The following is an 18,263-nucleotide window of genomic DNA, read 5'->3' as shown; positions in this document are numbered from 1 at the left end:
TAGGTAAGCTCTACCTCTCTTCTTCTCCTTCCTTCCTTCTCCTTCTCTCTTTTCTCTCTCTTTCTCTCCCACGGTTTCAGTAGATGAAATAGGTTTTAAGAGAAGACTGGGGTCCTTTATTTATAGACCAGCCCTGAATTAAGGTCCGTTTGCCTGCTTAGGCCCATTTCAAGAATGTGTTTTTAGACTGATTCTCAGCCATTTTGGGCACTCAAGTGGGGTCCACAGGGGTCCAAGGGTATGAGGTGGTTCCCCAGACTCCCTTCAACCTATGGAGGGTGCCCATGGCCAGTATGGGTGGTCCCCACACATCTGTAGATTAAAATACTGTATTTTCCCACTCTGGGCGATGTCTTAAGGTGATGTGTGCATCGCCCAAAGAATACAGCAAGGCTGTTTCACTTTGGGCTTGCATAGGGGTTTGACCCAGGGTTGGGGCCTTACACCTACACTTCACCCAGGGCCTTTTGCACCTATTTTCAAGTGTGGGACCCACATTCATGGAGAGGAGAGAGAATACCTGGAGTCCAAGCAGTACATTATGCTGTGGGCAGTGCAACTGCAAGGATCAGGAATCCATCTTCTGATAGGTATGTAGGAGGACATCCTCGGGGGTTCTCCATTAAATTTAATCACTGGAGTGATACTCCATAGTGTGCTTGGATGCCATGTCAGGGGTTCCTGTCCTTCAATCAAAAATTCCAGCCAATCAGGGGCGGGTTTGACAAAAATATCCATTTTTCCCACTCTGGGCTTTGCACTGGGTGATGTGTGCATCGCCCAGTGCATCACCCAAAGAATACAGCAAAGTTGTATCTCAATGGGGCTTGCACAAGGGTTTGGCCTAGGGTCTGGGCCTTACACCTATACCTCACCCAGGGTAATTTGCACCCTTTTTCAGGTGTGGGCCCCACATTTATGAGGAGGAGAGAGAATACCTGGAGTTCAAGCTGTATATTATGTTGTGGGCTGTACAACTGTAGGGGTCTGCAATCCATCTTCTGACAGGTATGTAGGAGGACATCCTCGGGGGTTCTCTATTAAATTCAATCACTGGAGTGATACTCCATAGTGTGTTTGGATACCATGTCAGGGGTTCCTGTCCTTCAATCAAATTCCCCGCCAGTTAGGGGCAGGTTTGACAGAAGGAGCAGTGGTAAATAGCTTTGTAGTTTGTAGCAATTGAAACTAATGCAAGACATGAACTTTGGAGAGAAACTAAAATTAAAAAAAAAAAAGTAACGACCTGTGACTAGATGATGGTTCTACATTGGAATGCATAAAGCTTCTCTATCATATCCAAACTCCGACCAGGCAACTAGATTAGCAAATCCTGCAATAACAACACGAACAAGCAAAAAGAAATAATAAATTGGCCATCAGATATAAACTTGGAGTCCCTAAAAAGAAATCACTTATTTATATCCAATCAATGCAATGTCATAATAATTGTTTCACATATGCTACGAAGAAACCTGTAATAGTGATTCATAATATGAAAATATGTTCTACAGAAATAAAAATGAAGGTACTAAATCATACAAGACACTTACATTCTGTACATCCGAAGAGGTAAACTTTCTTCCCATGAAGCTCTCCGTTATATTCTAATGCATTCTAACAAGAAATTGAGAATAACTTTCAGTAGTGTACAAATTCTAAATTTCTTTTTTCATATTAAAAAAGAATTAGCCTTCCTAAACGCCCAGGATTATTGAGAAAATATGAAAATTCCACTCACTTCCAAGTTCAAAAAATTCCACTTGAACTGATAGACCGAGTCCAGTTGATCCCACTGCAATATATATAACAAAATTTTCAGTTTTTATGTATGTTAAATAACATTAGGAAATGATTCAAAAGTTCCAACTTCATGCTAAGACCATAAAATTGAAAGGGTTAAAAAAAGAGAGAAAAACAAAGAGACGAATTGATGTCATATACTTATTGAATATGAGACTAATTTAGTAAAAGTAATATAAGAAGATGAATAAAGTTCTGGTCAAACCTCTGTGCCTACAGGAAATGCATCTTTCCACAAATCTTCCTACAAAACAGAAACCAACATTTGGATTAAAGAAAGAGAAAACAAAGTAAATGTCTAACTGACTTGATTACAACACAGATAACGTATCGAGATTACATTCAATTTTCACTATCTCTAAAGAGTTTCGACCTCAACAAAACATTGGATGGTCAGTAGAATAAACACTCAATTGAGCTTTAAAGATTTTGAAATACCAAAAAATAAAAAAGAACAAATCAATCATCGAAGATAAATAGGTGGTCTTCAAAATATTATAGGCCAAAAAAATATCCAATCACAACACAACTCCACAACTGATGAACCCAATAAAGAAAATCAACCAAAAAAAAAATTGTTTCACTAAAAACACAACACCGCGTCTCCACCAAAAGTTTGAAACATAACTCCCGCACACGACATAGCTATCGAAGAAGCAAAAACTCAGTAGCATGAAGCAAAACCCTAAGAATTTCAAATCTGAGGACTCATTGCTTATAGATCAAAGAGAATGGACACAAGTACAGAAACAAAAAATGACTCGAAGAAGGAGGGGGGGGAAGACTAACTAGATTGCGCCTATCAGGAACGTATCCGGGCTCAAAGTTAGGTATAAGAGCAACAGGAACTTCCCGGATGATGGTTGTTACCATGAATATGCTTCGTGTGAGAGAGAGAAGGTGGGAGAACGGGAGAGAGAGGGGGGGGGGGGAGGACAGGAGAGAGAGAGAGAGAGAGAATATAGAAAGGAGACATCGCGTTAAGGAAAGCAATTGTGGGGATAGAATTTAGAAAGATATAGATTTTTTTGGTAATGAATTTAGAAAGATACAGATTGGGGCAAGGAAGATAGAGGGATAAGGCAATTTTTTTTTTTTTTTGGTAGATAACCGGGCTATTCATTCACGCGCGCCCAACGCCAACAGAAAAACAGGATACATTAAACGATACTACAAAAAGATAGATAGCATGACCAAAAGAAGGTTTGGGTATACAGGATGTACATCGACGAAGCGGAAAGTGACCCGGTCTCGCATGCCATAGACTGAGTCCTCCAAAGATGGGGATGGGTGAAAGCCATTGCCCCAGATAAAGTGCTGTCAACATAGCAACTGATAAGCACATGCACTCTCATGCCAAAAGAAAGGACCCCATCAGTGCCAAGAAGATCTGCACCATCATGCCCACGAGAGCCGGCAGGCTGCCGCGCTGAGAGGAGCTTCGGTGAACGGTGACAGGGCCACAAGATTTGAATGGCGAGAGGGGTAACGGAGCCGGCCATTTCCACGGTGACACCAACACCAGAACTGGCGTACCCAGTAAAACTAGAAACTAAAAAAGAAAAAGAAAATAAAAAAGGACAGATAACATTGCCGGGAAAGGGTGGAAGGGGGAGGGGACATGGACCGGGAAAAGAGGAGAGATATGGTGAGGGGAGAAGGGATGGGGAAAAGGGACGATGGAATAGGTGAGGGGGAGAGGCAGGGGGTGGTGGTGAGGGTGGCGACGCCGGTGAGGGTGAGGGAGATGACCCCGAAGAGGGAGGGGGTGGCGGTGACGCCGGTGAGTAATTAAGAGAAATATATCATAAAAAATAGGGAAAGGTTTTTTCATGCATGGCCGTATGAGGGGATGGGATATTTTAGAAAGGGAAAAGGGGTGGGGCAAAGATTTTCGAATGGAAAAGGAAAGAGAGAAAGAGAGAGAGAGAGAGAGGACATGAAAGATTGAGAGGACAGATAAGGAATTTTTTTTTTTTTTGGTAGAAAGGATAGATAAAGAATGAAACGTAAAAGATTGAGGAGAATAAGGAAATTAATTTTTTAGTATCTAAGTTTTCAACAAAATAGAAAAAAGAAAAAGGAAAATGGCAGAGAGAGAAGAGAAAAAGGAGAGAGAAGGAAATCTGAGGGATTGAGAGAGAGAGAGATCTTAATGAGGGTTTTATTTTTTAAGGAAAGTGGGAGAGACAGAAGAGAAAAAGGAGAGAAAAGAAGGAAACATGAGAGACTGAGAGGAGAGAAAGAGATGTTAATGAGGGTTTTATTTATTATTTATATAAAAAGTTAAGAGTAAAGTAGTACCATGTATCAATAAAAAATAGAAAGGAGAGAAAAAATATAGTAAGAGAGGAAGAATATTTAAATAAACAAGAAGGATAAAGTAGTCAAGGAAAAGTTTTGCAATGAAGCATGTATTCGTGCTTTTATTTATATATATATATATATATATATATATATATATATATATATAAGTGTTCTGTTTAAACTGAAATCTTAGAGTCAAGGTGGAAGGGAAGGATTGAGATCTTCCTATAGAAGATGAGAAGGTTTGGTTACAGAAGCAGTTTAAAATGATTTACAGTCCGCCCAAGCCGGAGAAGATAATTCCAGTGGATATTCCAAGCTTGGAATCAGACGTCTCGGCACCAACCAACTAGGCCATAGTTGGTTGGTTGCATGGACCCTAACGCGCAATAGCTTGATTGCAATTGGTCTAAGACCACCCTTAATTTATAACCCTTAAATGATCGAGTTGATCGTAGACCACCCTAAACGAGTAAGGCCAGCTTTGAAAAGAAAGGTGGCGAATCATTTGTTAATTTTGTCATTGGAATTCTAGGATCACAAATATCGCTATCTTGAACAGGTTTGTTTGTTGATCGAGAGATCCCCTTTCTTCTTAAGTCTTTATTTTTATACTCATGAAGAGATCACCTCTATTACGTGTTTCCCCAACTACGCGCAGCTTCTCTTAACGGTTCTAGAACCATTTGGGGTCACGTTCAGCTTGGACGGTTCTCACTTTGGTAGTGGCTCTTAACCGTAGGCACATTTTGGTACTGGCTCTTAACTGTAGGAATTTCACGGCTATAACCGTCTCGGTCTTCCAACGTTCTTACTTCATGAGAAGAATGGTCTCATTGACCGATTATTAAAGGTTTTACCCTTATGACCGATCTTTCTGACCTTCAAATATGATCGATCTTCCTTTTCGACCGACTTGTAATTCTAGGTTGTAAACAAACCCTAAAATGGTCGAGCTGATCGTAGACCACCTTAAACGAGTAAGGCCAGCTTTCGAAAGAAAGGTGGCTAGCTAATCATTTGTTAATTTTGTCATTGGAAATCCAGGATGGCACATTTCGCTATCTTGAACAGCTGCACGTTCATTTCCACCAAATCATTAGTTAATATTGTCAAATAGAATACGGCAAGCCTCTGTCATGAAATAAACAAAGAGAATTAACGAGCAAAACCAAAACCGATCAGAATAAAGGTAGAGGGCCCAAAGCCTCAAATATAAGTTTGGTAAGAGAGGATTAATTGAGGACCACCACCACCACCTTATGATAGAAAAACCATATTTTTTTTGTGAGGATAAGATTGCATATAGATGAGCGAGTGGTCAAATATTTGTTTCTTCCACCTTGACCTTATTGGAAGCTCACCTTACTTTGGAAGATACAATTAGAGTGCGTAAGGACTAAGGATGGTAATAGGTTGGGTTGAACTGTTGAAGTGGCTAAAGCCCCACCCCAACCCAACCCTACCCTACCCTACCCTACCCTACCCTACCGTACCCTACCGTACCTTACCCTACCCTACCCTTGGGGTTCTATATGACCCTTAACAATCATTTAGGGTTGGGTATATGGTAGTTAAAAGACCTTACCTTGTAAAATCTGTGGCCTCACATGCATGTTTATTTGCATATCATGCACGAAGTGTAGAAAACGGAAATTTATTGACGATGCAAAAAACACAACGAAATAGAAAGCTGAAAAAAACCAATCACACAATCACAACTCAATGATTTATATGGTTCGTGATGAAAGAACAGTCTTTGTAGCAATGAAGGAAATGAATTTTTCTTCTCTCAGGTTCCCTGCCCGGTCAGGTTCGTAGGTTCCTCTCATAAGGAGGGCGGAAATAACGATCTCACCCCACCTGGGCAGTGTGTTTGGGCAGGGGGTGAGGTCATCATTTCTAGCCCCCTATGAGAAGAACCTATGAATCTGACCGGGTAGGGAGCCTGAGAGGAGTTAGATTCGAAGGAAAGGGTTAATTACAAGGTTTTTTTTCCACGCCTCTCTATGTTTACAAAGAATTTCACGTAAAACTTTACCCTACCATTGTCTTTCTTTAATGAATATATGAAACTATAGGTCAGTTGTATGGTAGACTTTATGTTGGTGAAAATAAGGAAGACTTAATAGAAGGGACCAAAACAAATCACATTGCGTATGTGAATCTCTTTCACCGTTCATCTAGGGGAAGAAACATGACTTGTTGGTATACAAGGGCAGGGAAACGAGGTTGGACATAGGCTGGCCATGGATCTTTATCACCTCCAGTTGGCTGCCCGGCCCAGTTCCCCAGTTCCTCTAACAAAGAGGGGCTGAAATGACCTCTCTACCCATGCCCAAACACTCTGCCCGGGTGGGATCCACCATCCCCCTATTAGAGGAACTGGGGAACTGGGCCGGTCAGCAAACTAGAGTTGATAATTTTCCGGCTGGCCATGGACACCTCCCAAACATTAGTGTATATGTAAACATCATAGTTCCCCATCTACCTATAATTCCAGTTCAAGCTGAATTATAAGGATTCTTATCCTCTACGGCCGGGCTGCTGAGCGACCGTTGTACGGCTTTGTACATGTAGGGGCAAAATGACCATCCCACCCACTGCCCGAGCACCTTGCCCAAGTAGGATCCATACCCTGCATGTGTGAGACTGCACAATAACTGCTCGACTGCCCAGCGTATAGGATTTAAAATGGAATTATACACATTGAGAAAAAACTAGGCTCAAAGAAAGGTTAAGAGGTCAAAGGCAAGACAAAAAAGTAGTTGCCTTTTGGACATACTAATTTAGCTTTTTTAAACATTAATTTGAAATGATTTTTTTTTTATTTTTTGGTATTCTTTTTAATGTCGTTTAAAATAGGGTTCATAAAGTTTGTGGTGTTAAAATACTGATTTTCCCCACTTGTACTATTCTTTATTTTACTTTGCTTTTTGGTCAATATAATTTTAAGATGCCTGCTGGGGATCATAGAATTCATAATTTAAAAATACTTAGTATAGTTTTCCATTAAAAGGGAAAACAAATGATTCTTATTGAATTATTAAGTGTGGATGTAATGTTAAGTGTGCGGTTAGAAATCATCAACGCAGAAAAATAATGTTGACTCTTTGAGCTGACCCTCTCCTTTGCCTTTTCTGTTTATCAACCTTCTTTAAAGGAGGGTTGGGGGCCATCAATGAGATTCAATAAAAAACAATATCATATATAAGAGGACAATAAGATCATTTCTTGTAAGAATGACAGAGATAGACATAGAAGTGCTATCGTATCCTACTACAACTGGACAAAAAACTTTTTTCTCAATTATTACGAAAAAGGGTTTTTTACCTGGTAGAATGCCCTTACACCCGCATGGGGCCAATCACAGCGCACGCGAGAACATCAACAAGAGCAAGATTTTTCGCATTTAAAGGAGTGGGGGCGGACATTTTGCCTCCTTTTGTGTTTGGGTGCAAGCAACACGCTGCCAAGCAGGGTTCTTTTTCCCTTTAGGGCAAGGGTTCTTTGATCCGATAGTGTTTCCTACACTTTCTCATATGAAATATTTTATTTATTATTTGGGATGAAGTTTTCTAGCCAAGAGCATGGCCTATGCCAGTCTCTCCTTCTCCAATATGGGATAGATATGTCATTTCATAAAGGAAGGAGAGAGAGACACAAGGAGTGCTGGTTAGGGCTGCAACAGGGTCGGGTTGGGTTGGGCCGGGCTTTTTAAAACCCTAGCCCAACCCTGAGTCCCCTTAACTGGGCCCAGACCCGCCCTGATCCTAACTCAGGGCCTTAAAATCTTGACCTTGACCCTGCAAAAAGCAAATTAAAATAGCAAGGACTTGATCTCAAGACTGCTTGTTTGCAATGGAATTTTATGCATCAGAAGCTACCAAGTGCATTAGGCACTTCTTCACATGTATCATAACTTCTATTTTTTTTATAAATAAAGAATTTTCTTCGGAGTACAACCCAGAAACGATGCTTCAGTGAACCATAGAGCACATGCTAGAATACTACCACAAAAATAAAGAATTTTCTTCACGAAGATTTGCTTCTCTTTTATTTGGTTTTTTTTTTTTTTTTTGCACAAAATATTCTGCACCATATTGGAATAATTATCACCATATGAGAATTAATTAATTTGGTTTTTCTTTTGCATTGTGATGTTGCTTTGCATTTATACGTAGAGGTCAAATTTTTTCTTGTGTCTCCCTCAGGCCTTCGATACCTCTTAGCCTTTTATTTGTGTAATGAATTTACACATTAATCCTTCCTAACCTTGATTATATAATATATATAATGTACTAAGAGGTTAAATTTATGAACCCTATTTTATTTTAAAAAAATCAAAATAATAGAAAAAAAATTAGAACAATAGTTGATGACTTGGTGTCATGTTATGTTTTGATAAATAACAGATCCTTTAGTTGTTAGTTGTTACATTAATAATTAATTGAGAAAATATCATCCCCCTCTCCTTTAAGTTTGCCTAATATCAATCCAGTATCCAAATTTTGAAAAATATCTTCCCCCTCCCCTATTTTATAAAGATTATATCATCCGTACCCTAATGACTAACTCTGTTAAAATAGTATATAAAAAAATGATATTACCCTCGTCTCTACCCTCAAATCGGACGGACAAATTTCAATGCCCAAATTTCCCCACCCAATCCTAAACTAACCTGAGTTATCCGTTACTCTCTCCTCTCTCCTCTTTCACTCCTCCATCTCTCGACACCAAGCATAACCCCGGTGATAACGATAGAAGATTACTCAGCAGAGGCGGCGGTAGGAGATCAAGTTTCAGTTGGAGTCACCTAGGCATATCGAAGATGAAGCAGAAGGGAAAAAAGTTGGAGAAGAGAAGAGATTATCCAGAGAAACAGAAGGGGAGAGAACTGAAAATTCAGGTACTGCAATGGAATTTGAAGGGCATTAAAAATATATGAGATGCCATTACAGAGCACAAGTGGGTTTCTTACATGAACTAAAGTTTAAAGGATTGAGTAATTGGGAGAGTTAAAATACAGATCAAGCTTTTAAGGATAACGGGTTACATGTTCTAAAGAATTTCTGGGTTCAGTTTTTCCTCAAATCTGATGATCAAAATCAATTTCAGATCTGTGTTTCTCAGAACAAATGCGAAAAATTAATTCCTGGCTTGGTTCTTACATCAAAGATTGTGATTCTTTTAGGGTTAAAATACAGATTGAGCTTTTAAGGGTAATGGGTTACATATTCTAACGAATTTCCAATTCAGTTTTTATAGAAGGTTCAGAGTTGATTTTGCAAGATCTGAGTTTATATCCCTGAGTTATTTTCATTTGATTTATAGCTTGGGCTTTGCATGATTCATAGCTTCAATCGCTTTTGGCCGGTGACGAAATTCCTTTTAATTTGAGTCTAGCCCAAAAACAGAGTCGAAAGCCAAGATGAAAACGAAAATAGAACTTTTTTTTTTTAAACCTACGGGAGAGAGTTCATTCAGCTGTGTAGATGATAAGTACTATTAAAGAACATTAGTAGAAAGAAGATCAACGATGGCTCTATTTATGATGGTGGTGTTGGCGGTGGTGCTGGCGATGGAAGAGGATCAGCGGCGGTTCTATTTATGATGGTGGTGCTGGCGGAAGAAGAAGAAGAGGAAGAAACGCGGAGAGGAAGAAGAATAAGAAGAAGATGTTGCAGGGATGGTGAGGAAGAAGAATAAGAAGAAGATGTTGCAGGATAAGAAGAAGAAGAGCAAACGAAAAAGGGGTTTTGCGATTGAATAGGGTAAAATTGGAATGAAATTTTATTAAGGGTAATTTGGGGTTTTTAAAAAATTGAACATATCCACATCATCAATTAATGACATATCTTAACGGTTAGGGTACTGTTGATAGAATCATTATACAGTAAGGGAGGGGGAAGATATTTTTTAAAACTTGGATACTGGATTGATATTAGGCAGACAGAGCCCTGCACACAATGTCCGCCATACCCCTGCTAGCTCAAGTGCCTTGCCCGAGCAGGGGTAAGGCAGACATTGTGCGCGGCATTCTGTCTGGGGTGCATAGACCCTACGGGCAGCGAACTGTAGAGGATCTGTACTGGAAAATAAATGCCAAAAAGGTAAAGCTGTAGAGACCCCAACCTTGCCAAATTATCAAATTGTAACAACGTTCCGAAATTGGGTGTACCCCCTTATAATTTATATACGAATTGCAGCAGCAGAGACAAGGCAAAATTAACCAACCCTTCTGAGCTTTACATCCTCTTCTCTGCAACAATGGCTACCGTAGTTGAAACCACCCAAACCGAAAGAGTAACCCATGATACCAACCTCACTAGAATCTCCATGTATGACTGGTTCTCTCCTGAGACAGGAATTTATACAAGCAAGCAAAAGCCCATTCAGCTCCCCACATACCCATTCCAAGATGTTGTCTCTTTGATATTCTCACACAAACATAATGGAGTTTCAGCCCTTATAGATTCCTCATCTGGGTTCACAATTCCTTACTCCAAACTGCCTCAAATGGTGAAATCCATAGCTTCTGGCCTATATGAAATTGGGATCTCTCAAGGAGATGTTGTTTCAATTCTATTACCCAACACCATTTACTTCCCTATTATATTCATGGGTATCTTGTCCATTGGTGGCATTGCCACTGCCATTAATCCTCTCAGTAGTCTCCCTGAGATACAGAAGCAGTTGAATCAATGCAGAACAAGTTTTGTTTTTACCAGTTCAGGTAAGATCAATGAAATTGAGAAAATGGGTGTTGGGGTTATTGCAGTGCCTGAGAATGTGGATTCAATTTCAAACTCCCCTGAATTTTCCTGTTTTTATAAACTTCTTTCTAGTAAACCAAACTTAGCACCAAAGCCACTAATCAAACAAGAAGACACAGCAACCATTCTATTCTCTTCAGGTACTTCTGGTCCTAGTAAAGGGGTTGTTATGACACATAGGAATCTAATAGCATCAGTAGAGCTGTTTGTTAGATTTGAAGCTTTTCAGTACAATTACCCAGCTTCAGAGAATGTGTACTTGGCTACTCTTCCTTTGTTCCATGTCTATGGTCTTTCCCTGTTTGCAACCGGATTATTGTCTTTAGGAACGACGGTTGTTGTGATGAGGAAGTTCAGTGAAGAAGAAATGGTGAAAGCCATTGATAAGTATAGAGTCACACATGTACCTGCTGTTCCACCAATACTGAGGTCTCTTGTGAGATCAAAAAAGAGACATGAGTTTCCAAGCTTGAAACAAGTATCATCTGGTGCAGCACCTCTGAGCAAGAGTCTCATTGAAGATTTTCTGAGGAACTTTCCTAATGTTGATTTCATTCAGGTATATATGAATAAGTTGTTGGTTTTCTTTGAGAAGAGAGATAGTTTAAGCTAAATTACCCTGTTTTGTTTTTCTTTTAATCATTTTGGACATGGGTTTCTTACATTTAGAACTTGTGTAGATCTTGCTATGCTTAATTACTCTGTTTTTTTTTTTTTTTTTTTTTTCATTTCAGAGTCTCTGACATGTCTTAAGTGGAATTATATTTCTATCATTTTAGTATGATAGATTTTTCATATTGCAGAGATAGAGTACAGCTTTTTCAGAAATTTTGAAGTATTTTTGCCAAATTTTTTTTGACTTCTGGACTTCATTTAGATTGCTGAATCTTTTTACTTTTTTGGTCCCCCTAAGATCGAGTCGGGATCCATGAGGTGAGGCTCTCACATCGATCCATCTCTTAGACGTGAGTCACGTGAGAGCCTCACCTTATGGACGATGAGATCCATGTAGAGTGGCACACCATGTGAGGAGCTGATCGCAACTCCATTGTATCTACCATATTAGACTTTTGGGATGATTGTACAATTCAAGAACATTCCCTATTCAATTATATTAAAGGGAGGGGGATTGCTGCTCAGCTGTGTAGCTCTTGCACCAGCACGGGGAGCCAATGAGAGCACATTGGGCGTCCAACAGGGGTGAGATTTTTCATTTCAATGTTGGGTTGTCATTTTACCCTTTTTGTGTCTAGGTGTAGGCACCACGCAGCCTGACAGCCTTCTTTTTCTCAATAAAAAAAAAAGGTAAAATAATTCAGAAATCTAAGATTGTGTTTGGTATACATTCTTGAAAGAGATTCTAAATATAGAATGCATTCTAAAACCCAATTCTTCTCTATTTTCACGCTTCATAATGTGTTCTAGACCTAGAATCTAATCCGAGAATGTTTACCAAAAACAGCCTTCCTCATTTTTTTTTTTCAAACATAGATTTCATTCTTTCATGCCATCAATGAGAGTAAGAGATCCATTTCATAAAAGTACAATAAAAAAAAAAAAACAAATAACATCATATTACAGTTGCTTTATAAAAATGGCAAAATATTATGTGCAAAGTTGTGCACCATACACGGTCTTGTCTCCCCTTCATAAGAGGGGATTGAAATGACAAAAACCCCCTCTATTGGACGAATTCATAACCCTTTCCCCTCATACGGCCGTGCATGAAAACCTCCCCCATACAAAAAGTTAAGGTTTTTAGTGTACCTATATATATATGACAATTACTTGTGTTGGTGTCTGTACAGTGTATGTGAAAATTGTTTTACTTTCAGGGTTATGGCATGACAGAGACGACTGCAGTGGGAACCCGTGGCTTCAACACTAACGCGATTAAGTATACTTCAATTGGACTATTAGCTCCAAACATGCAAGCTAAAGTGGTAGATCCAATCTCTTCTTCTTCTTCTTCTTCTTCTTCTATGCCTCCTGGAAAAAGTGGTGAGCTATGGCTACGTGGACCTGGTGTTATGAAAGGTAAGAAGAATATATCACTTCATCACTTGGTAAAGGGTGTAGCCAGTGCACGAGGCTCCTGCCATTTTGGGGTCTGGGTAGGGTCATATTGTCATAATGTATGCAGTTTTACCCTTGCTTTCACAGAAAGACTGTTTCTAAACTTGAACCCGTGACCACTTGATCGCAATAGAACAACCTTATCATTGCACCAAGGCCCGCCCTTACCTAGCTGATGAATATATCACTTCATCATTTGGTGCATTTCTTAATTAATTAATTAAGTATATGAGCAGCCAAAGTTTATGACATTTTATCTTTCATGATTTGCCATGACAACAACTTATGGGCCTAACCACACATGGGAGATTCTCCTATCAACTCCATGAAATAGGGTGGGTAGGGCTGCTTTTACCATTTTGGATAGGCAATTACGCCCATCTGACTGCATTTAATGCCGGTCATGCACATGCTTAGTCGTGTATAAAAACTTTTGTCAAATTTTATGATTATTATGCATCTCTACTTAGTTTAAAAATGTGCGAGGGATTAATTTTCAGGATACTTAAACAATGAAGATGCAACAAAATCTGCAATTGATAAGGAGGGTTGGCTACATACTGGTGACATTGCGTACTTCGATCATGATGGTTATATTTATGTACTAGATCGGATGAAGGAGATAATCAAATACAAAGGGTTTCAGGTATATATAATTAATTTCAAAAACATTATTTATTTACCAATCCAATCTTGAATGAATAGATATGATAATAAGTGGCAACCAATTCTTCCAATAATTTGTCTTTTAATTTAAGTATAAATATAAATATTTAGAAGGGAATCCCTTTCTTTGACTTCCACCTAATTGAGTCTCATGGGAAGTAATAATTTAGAAATTCACCTCTTGACCAAGTGCTATAATAGTATCTCCTATGTGTTAGTATATTCCCTTGTAATTTTACTTTGACTTTTGTCTTTTTTAATGGATTGCAGGCGTTATTTCACTAGGTATGTACCCTGTCTATCGAGTTTGGATCTCATCCCCACTTGGGAACGATGGGGATAGATCTGAACCTTTCATGGGGTGTGGGTCTTATGTACTAGTGGTTTCAACACTCCCATAGAAACCACATAGGGACGTGATTCGGACTCTGGTCTATCTGGGTTAAAACTTGACCTTGGGCTGTATCTGTCCATAAAAACCACAACCCTCTTAATTTATCTAACATGTATGTTGCAGATATTAAGACCTTACAAAGGAAAAATATCACCTCAATTTGCCTGCCCGTCAATTTCCTCAATTCCCCTTAATAAAGTGAGGTGGACCCCACCCCGGGTAGTGTGTTCGGGCAGGGGATAGGGTGGTCATTTCTGCCTCCTATTAGATAGAATTGAGGAAATCGAGGGGGTGGCAAATTGAGGGGATAAAGATCCCCTTACAGAGGCCATGTTGAAAATATTTAAAAAAAAAAAAAAAATCCTTCTATAGCGGAGATAATTAATCTCACGTAATTACAGAGCACGGCTATATTATTAAAAACTCGTGATAAGAATGAATTCCATTTTAGTCCCTGAAATAATTTGCTAAAGCTTTCGTATGTTGTGTGAATAAGGTCTATGTTATAGAAACTTCAATGTTTAAATTCATTTCTACCAAAAAAAAAAAATGTTTAAATTCATATATTCTCTCTCAATGATGAGAGATTCCATACATGAACAGGATATAATTATTTGTCCTTGTCTAAGAATTTTAAACTAGAAAATGAAAAAAATAAAAATAAATGGGGGACATAGAAGACTTATTTAAATCATTCTTTGTACAATATTAGGATAAAATAAAGTAAAAACTGTTTGGTAGACTGGACTACTATCCTTGAAATAATGTACAGATAACTAATTAGAGTTTCAATGGTTCTAATTAATTTTGCCAGATTGCTCCTGCTGATCTAGAATCTGTATTGATTTCCCATCCAGATATACTTGATACTGCTGTTACAGCGTAAGTCTTAGCCCTTCATTAACTTGATTAAACTTGGAAAAAAAAAATTTCTAAATTTGTTTGAATTTGATTGTTAGATATATTTATTTGGATTTGGTTTATTTGTTGGCTCCCATTCACTTACTTAGGGGCGTTGATGAAATAGCTGGGGAAATACCAATTGCATTTGTTGTCAAGAGGCAGGGAAGTTTAATTTCTGAAGCTGATGTGAAGACCTATGTTGCTGGAAAGGTCCCTTTTTCTTTTCCTGGTTTAGTTAATACTTATATTGTAGTTCAAGAAAACTAAAACTACTTTGTTTTTTTTTTTTTTTTTTTTTTAGGTTGCCCCATACAAGAAGGTGAGGAAGGTGATCTTCACAAGATCCATTCCCAAGTCCTCTGCTGGGAAGATTCTTAGAAGACAACTCAAAGAGTCCTTGAAGTCCAGAATGTAAGGGCCAATTTTGGAAGGAATTGTGGGGTTAAGAGTTGGTCATCTACATAATTACTGTATCAGTCCATGCAAATAGGGTCACAGTCCCCCCCCCCTCTTAAACCGTTAGTTATCAAAACCAGTATGAAGTCAATTATTTGTTCTGGAAGGAATATTTTCCTCTTGGAGATATAAGGAACAGGTGTCACAACCTAGATTAGGGTTTAGGATCCATATTAAACATATACATTCCATTCAAATCGGTCCGACCGTGAGATCGGGTTTGAGTTAGGTTACAAATCAAATAAGGTGTTAGACATCCCTGTCTACTTGATTAAAACGATCTTCTAGTTATTTGGTGTTTTAATAGACATTTTAAAATTAAAGCACATGCATCATATCATAATTCACATAAATAATGATGAAAGAAGAAAAGAACCAAATAAAGAAATGGTGAAGCCTAACCTTTATGCATGCACTATAAAACAAAGTTGTTGGGCAAATGGATCATGAGTTGTCATTGTTGGCAACTTGTGTTGTAGTGTTGAGGTGTTCATATGATGCACATGTATTGTGGCAGATTTGGCAATGACAAACAGTGAGTTCACAGTGGGTGCGAATAGTGTTTGACAATGTTACTTACGGAGGTTTTTGGCAGAGTTGGTAGCTTTTAGAAGCTTTTACAAACTTATTTCACGTTTATAAAGTACTTTTAAGAAGGCTGAAGCAGCAGGTTAAGGCCTCATCTGATAAAAGTTCTTATTTCATAGGTTCACGCAATGACAGCATGTTCGGAGAAAATTTTGAAAAGTTTAATGGAATATTTGGGCAAAGTGTTCTACATATAACTTGTAGTTTGTCAAGTCTTGGTTCCAACGCAATTTGTTTCGCATCATTCCGATCTCAGACGGAGCAAATTAAGAGAGTGTAGACGAGTTTAAGGTGGCTATTGAAAGTTTTTTGGGCAAACGGATGTGTATTCCAGTAGCTCACAACTTTTGCTAACATTTTCAATTTCTAGAAAAACCTCAAAATTCGAGTTAAAACCTCATGAAATGTGAAAGGTTATGTTTTTGTAATAAAATACCCATAATATTATAGTTTTGCCCCTAGATTGTACGATTTCACTGAAATTGAGATATCTCACTCGTTTTAACTCTGTTTTGCAAGTTGCGAAGTGTTGTGCCCTCATAAAAACGCAAGGAACGTCCTTGTGAATAAAAATGAATAGAATATTCAAAGAACATGGATTTCACGGAGAATGCTTTAGTGGTGAATTTATCGATCTGTGTGCAATATACTAATTTGCATGCAGAGATGCTGCTGAGTTTGGGAACACCTAGGGAGAGGTATTTTAGATCTGAGAAATCCTAGTTCAAGGTTTAGAAGGGTTTTGTTGTTTGAGATGAATGTTTTGATGATCGTGGCGCATATAGTTTGATTCTTACACATTAGGGGAGATATTCGTTAGTTGGATTACTTTGGTTGAGGTAATTCGCATTTACAAGTCCCTATTTTTTTATTGTCGAGTGTTTGGTTAATGATGATAAATAAACCCCAACCATGACATAATTGGGGGATTTGATTATTATGATTTTTCATTGTAAACCTAGCAAGTTGGGACTTGTCTCGTTGTTGGGATTGTAGTCCTTGCCTTTGTTGCAATAAGGATTGAAACATGACGTGTTTCTAAGTCTTTGTTGCAGCTGAAATATACCAAACGGGATTGTTCTCTTTGTACTTGTGTAGACAAGTGTTGAAGCAGGATAGTCTGGGTGCAGTCTCTGACAACCATGATATTTGAACAACATGGTGTGGTTTAGACATTGTAGATTTAAAAAAAGAAAAATAAATACCAAGAAGAAGACGGTTTAAGTTTAGAGGAATGCAAAAAAGATAAATGGACAGAGGGAGAAGACACAGTATGATTGTGGAACGAGTGAATGGAAATGAGTGATTGGAAATGAAAAGAGGAAGTAGGCAAAGGATAAAGTTATAATAAAAACACAATGATTGCTCTAGGTATTATTGTGAGGTAAATTCATTGCCTTAATTCTGTGATTTTCCAATGGAAAATATATATACAATTACATGAGAGGAGAGTCCTAGTTGAACTCAACTAGGAAATAAGATATTGACTATAGAGTTTACATATGAGTTTCCTGGAGTGCAAGAGTTTCCATACATGTGAAATTCCATATCACATGTGAATCGCAGGATACAGAGTTACTATATGAGTTGGAGATTTGATATCACATGTGATGCACACCACGTTGGGTATTCCAAACCAGAAAGATCTCAATATCACTCAATATAAATAGCCAAAAAAGGTAGAAAAAACAAGAACAGAAACTTCAAGAAATAATAACCGATATTAGAAATTTGATGGGGCTGGAATGACCACCCTACCCCTGCCTGGGTGGGATCCACCACCCCCTATTGGAGGAACTGGGGAACTGCACTGGATAGGGAACTAGAGGAGATAATTTTCCAGTAAAATGAGGGGATACCTAATATGTGGGTCCCACAATGTAATGAGGTAGAAGAAAAGAATGGTAAAATGAGGGGATATTTATTGTAGTACTCACCGTACCTCATTTGGTTGGGTGGGATGATTCGAGAATGAGAGGGAGAATGAAGAGAGAGAGAGAGAGAGAGAGAGAGAGAGAGAGAGAGAAGATAATGGAGAATTGGAGATCGACCACTGCTACGGATTTCGATCGAAGAGATCATTCACAGCTGCAGATTTTTTGAGGTGTCAATCTCAAGAGAGAGGCTTTGGTTTGGGGTGAATTCGTATTTCATAATTCTTTGAATTGGTTGCTTGTTGCCCTCTGCAAATTTCATGCTAATTGATGTTCTTTCTAGGTTTATACCTTTTTTTTTTGCTAAAGATCAGCAATATATTAAAAATAAAAAAAGAATACAAGAATATATTGTCCAGG

General features: G+C 38.4%; 1 protein-coding gene across 1 annotated transcript; it reads left to right on the top strand.

The window, feature by feature from the left end:
- Positions 1-10,314: 10,314 nt before the first annotated feature.
- On the top strand, positions 10,315-15,364 carry LOC122646311 (4-coumarate--CoA ligase-like 6). The gene is made up of 6 exons (XM_043839841.1): positions 10,315-11,445; positions 12,722-12,923; positions 13,463-13,608; positions 14,837-14,904; positions 15,033-15,135; positions 15,227-15,364. The coding sequence occupies exons 1-6, from the start codon at positions 10,381-10,383 to the stop codon at positions 15,338-15,340; spliced, it is 1,698 nt and encodes a 565-aa protein (XP_043695776.1). The 5' UTR covers positions 10,315-10,380; the 3' UTR covers positions 15,341-15,364.
- The last annotated feature ends 2,899 nt before the right edge of the window (positions 15,365-18,263 follow it).

Source organism: Telopea speciosissima, chromosome 11, assembly GCF_018873765.1.
Source record: "Telopea speciosissima isolate NSW1024214 ecotype Mountain lineage chromosome 11, Tspe_v1, whole genome shotgun sequence".
In the NCBI taxonomy this organism is placed as follows: domain Eukaryota; kingdom Viridiplantae; phylum Streptophyta; class Magnoliopsida; order Proteales; family Proteaceae; genus Telopea; species Telopea speciosissima.
The sequence above is the reverse complement of the archived record's forward strand: the minus strand, read 5'-3'. Positions and strand labels throughout refer to the sequence as shown.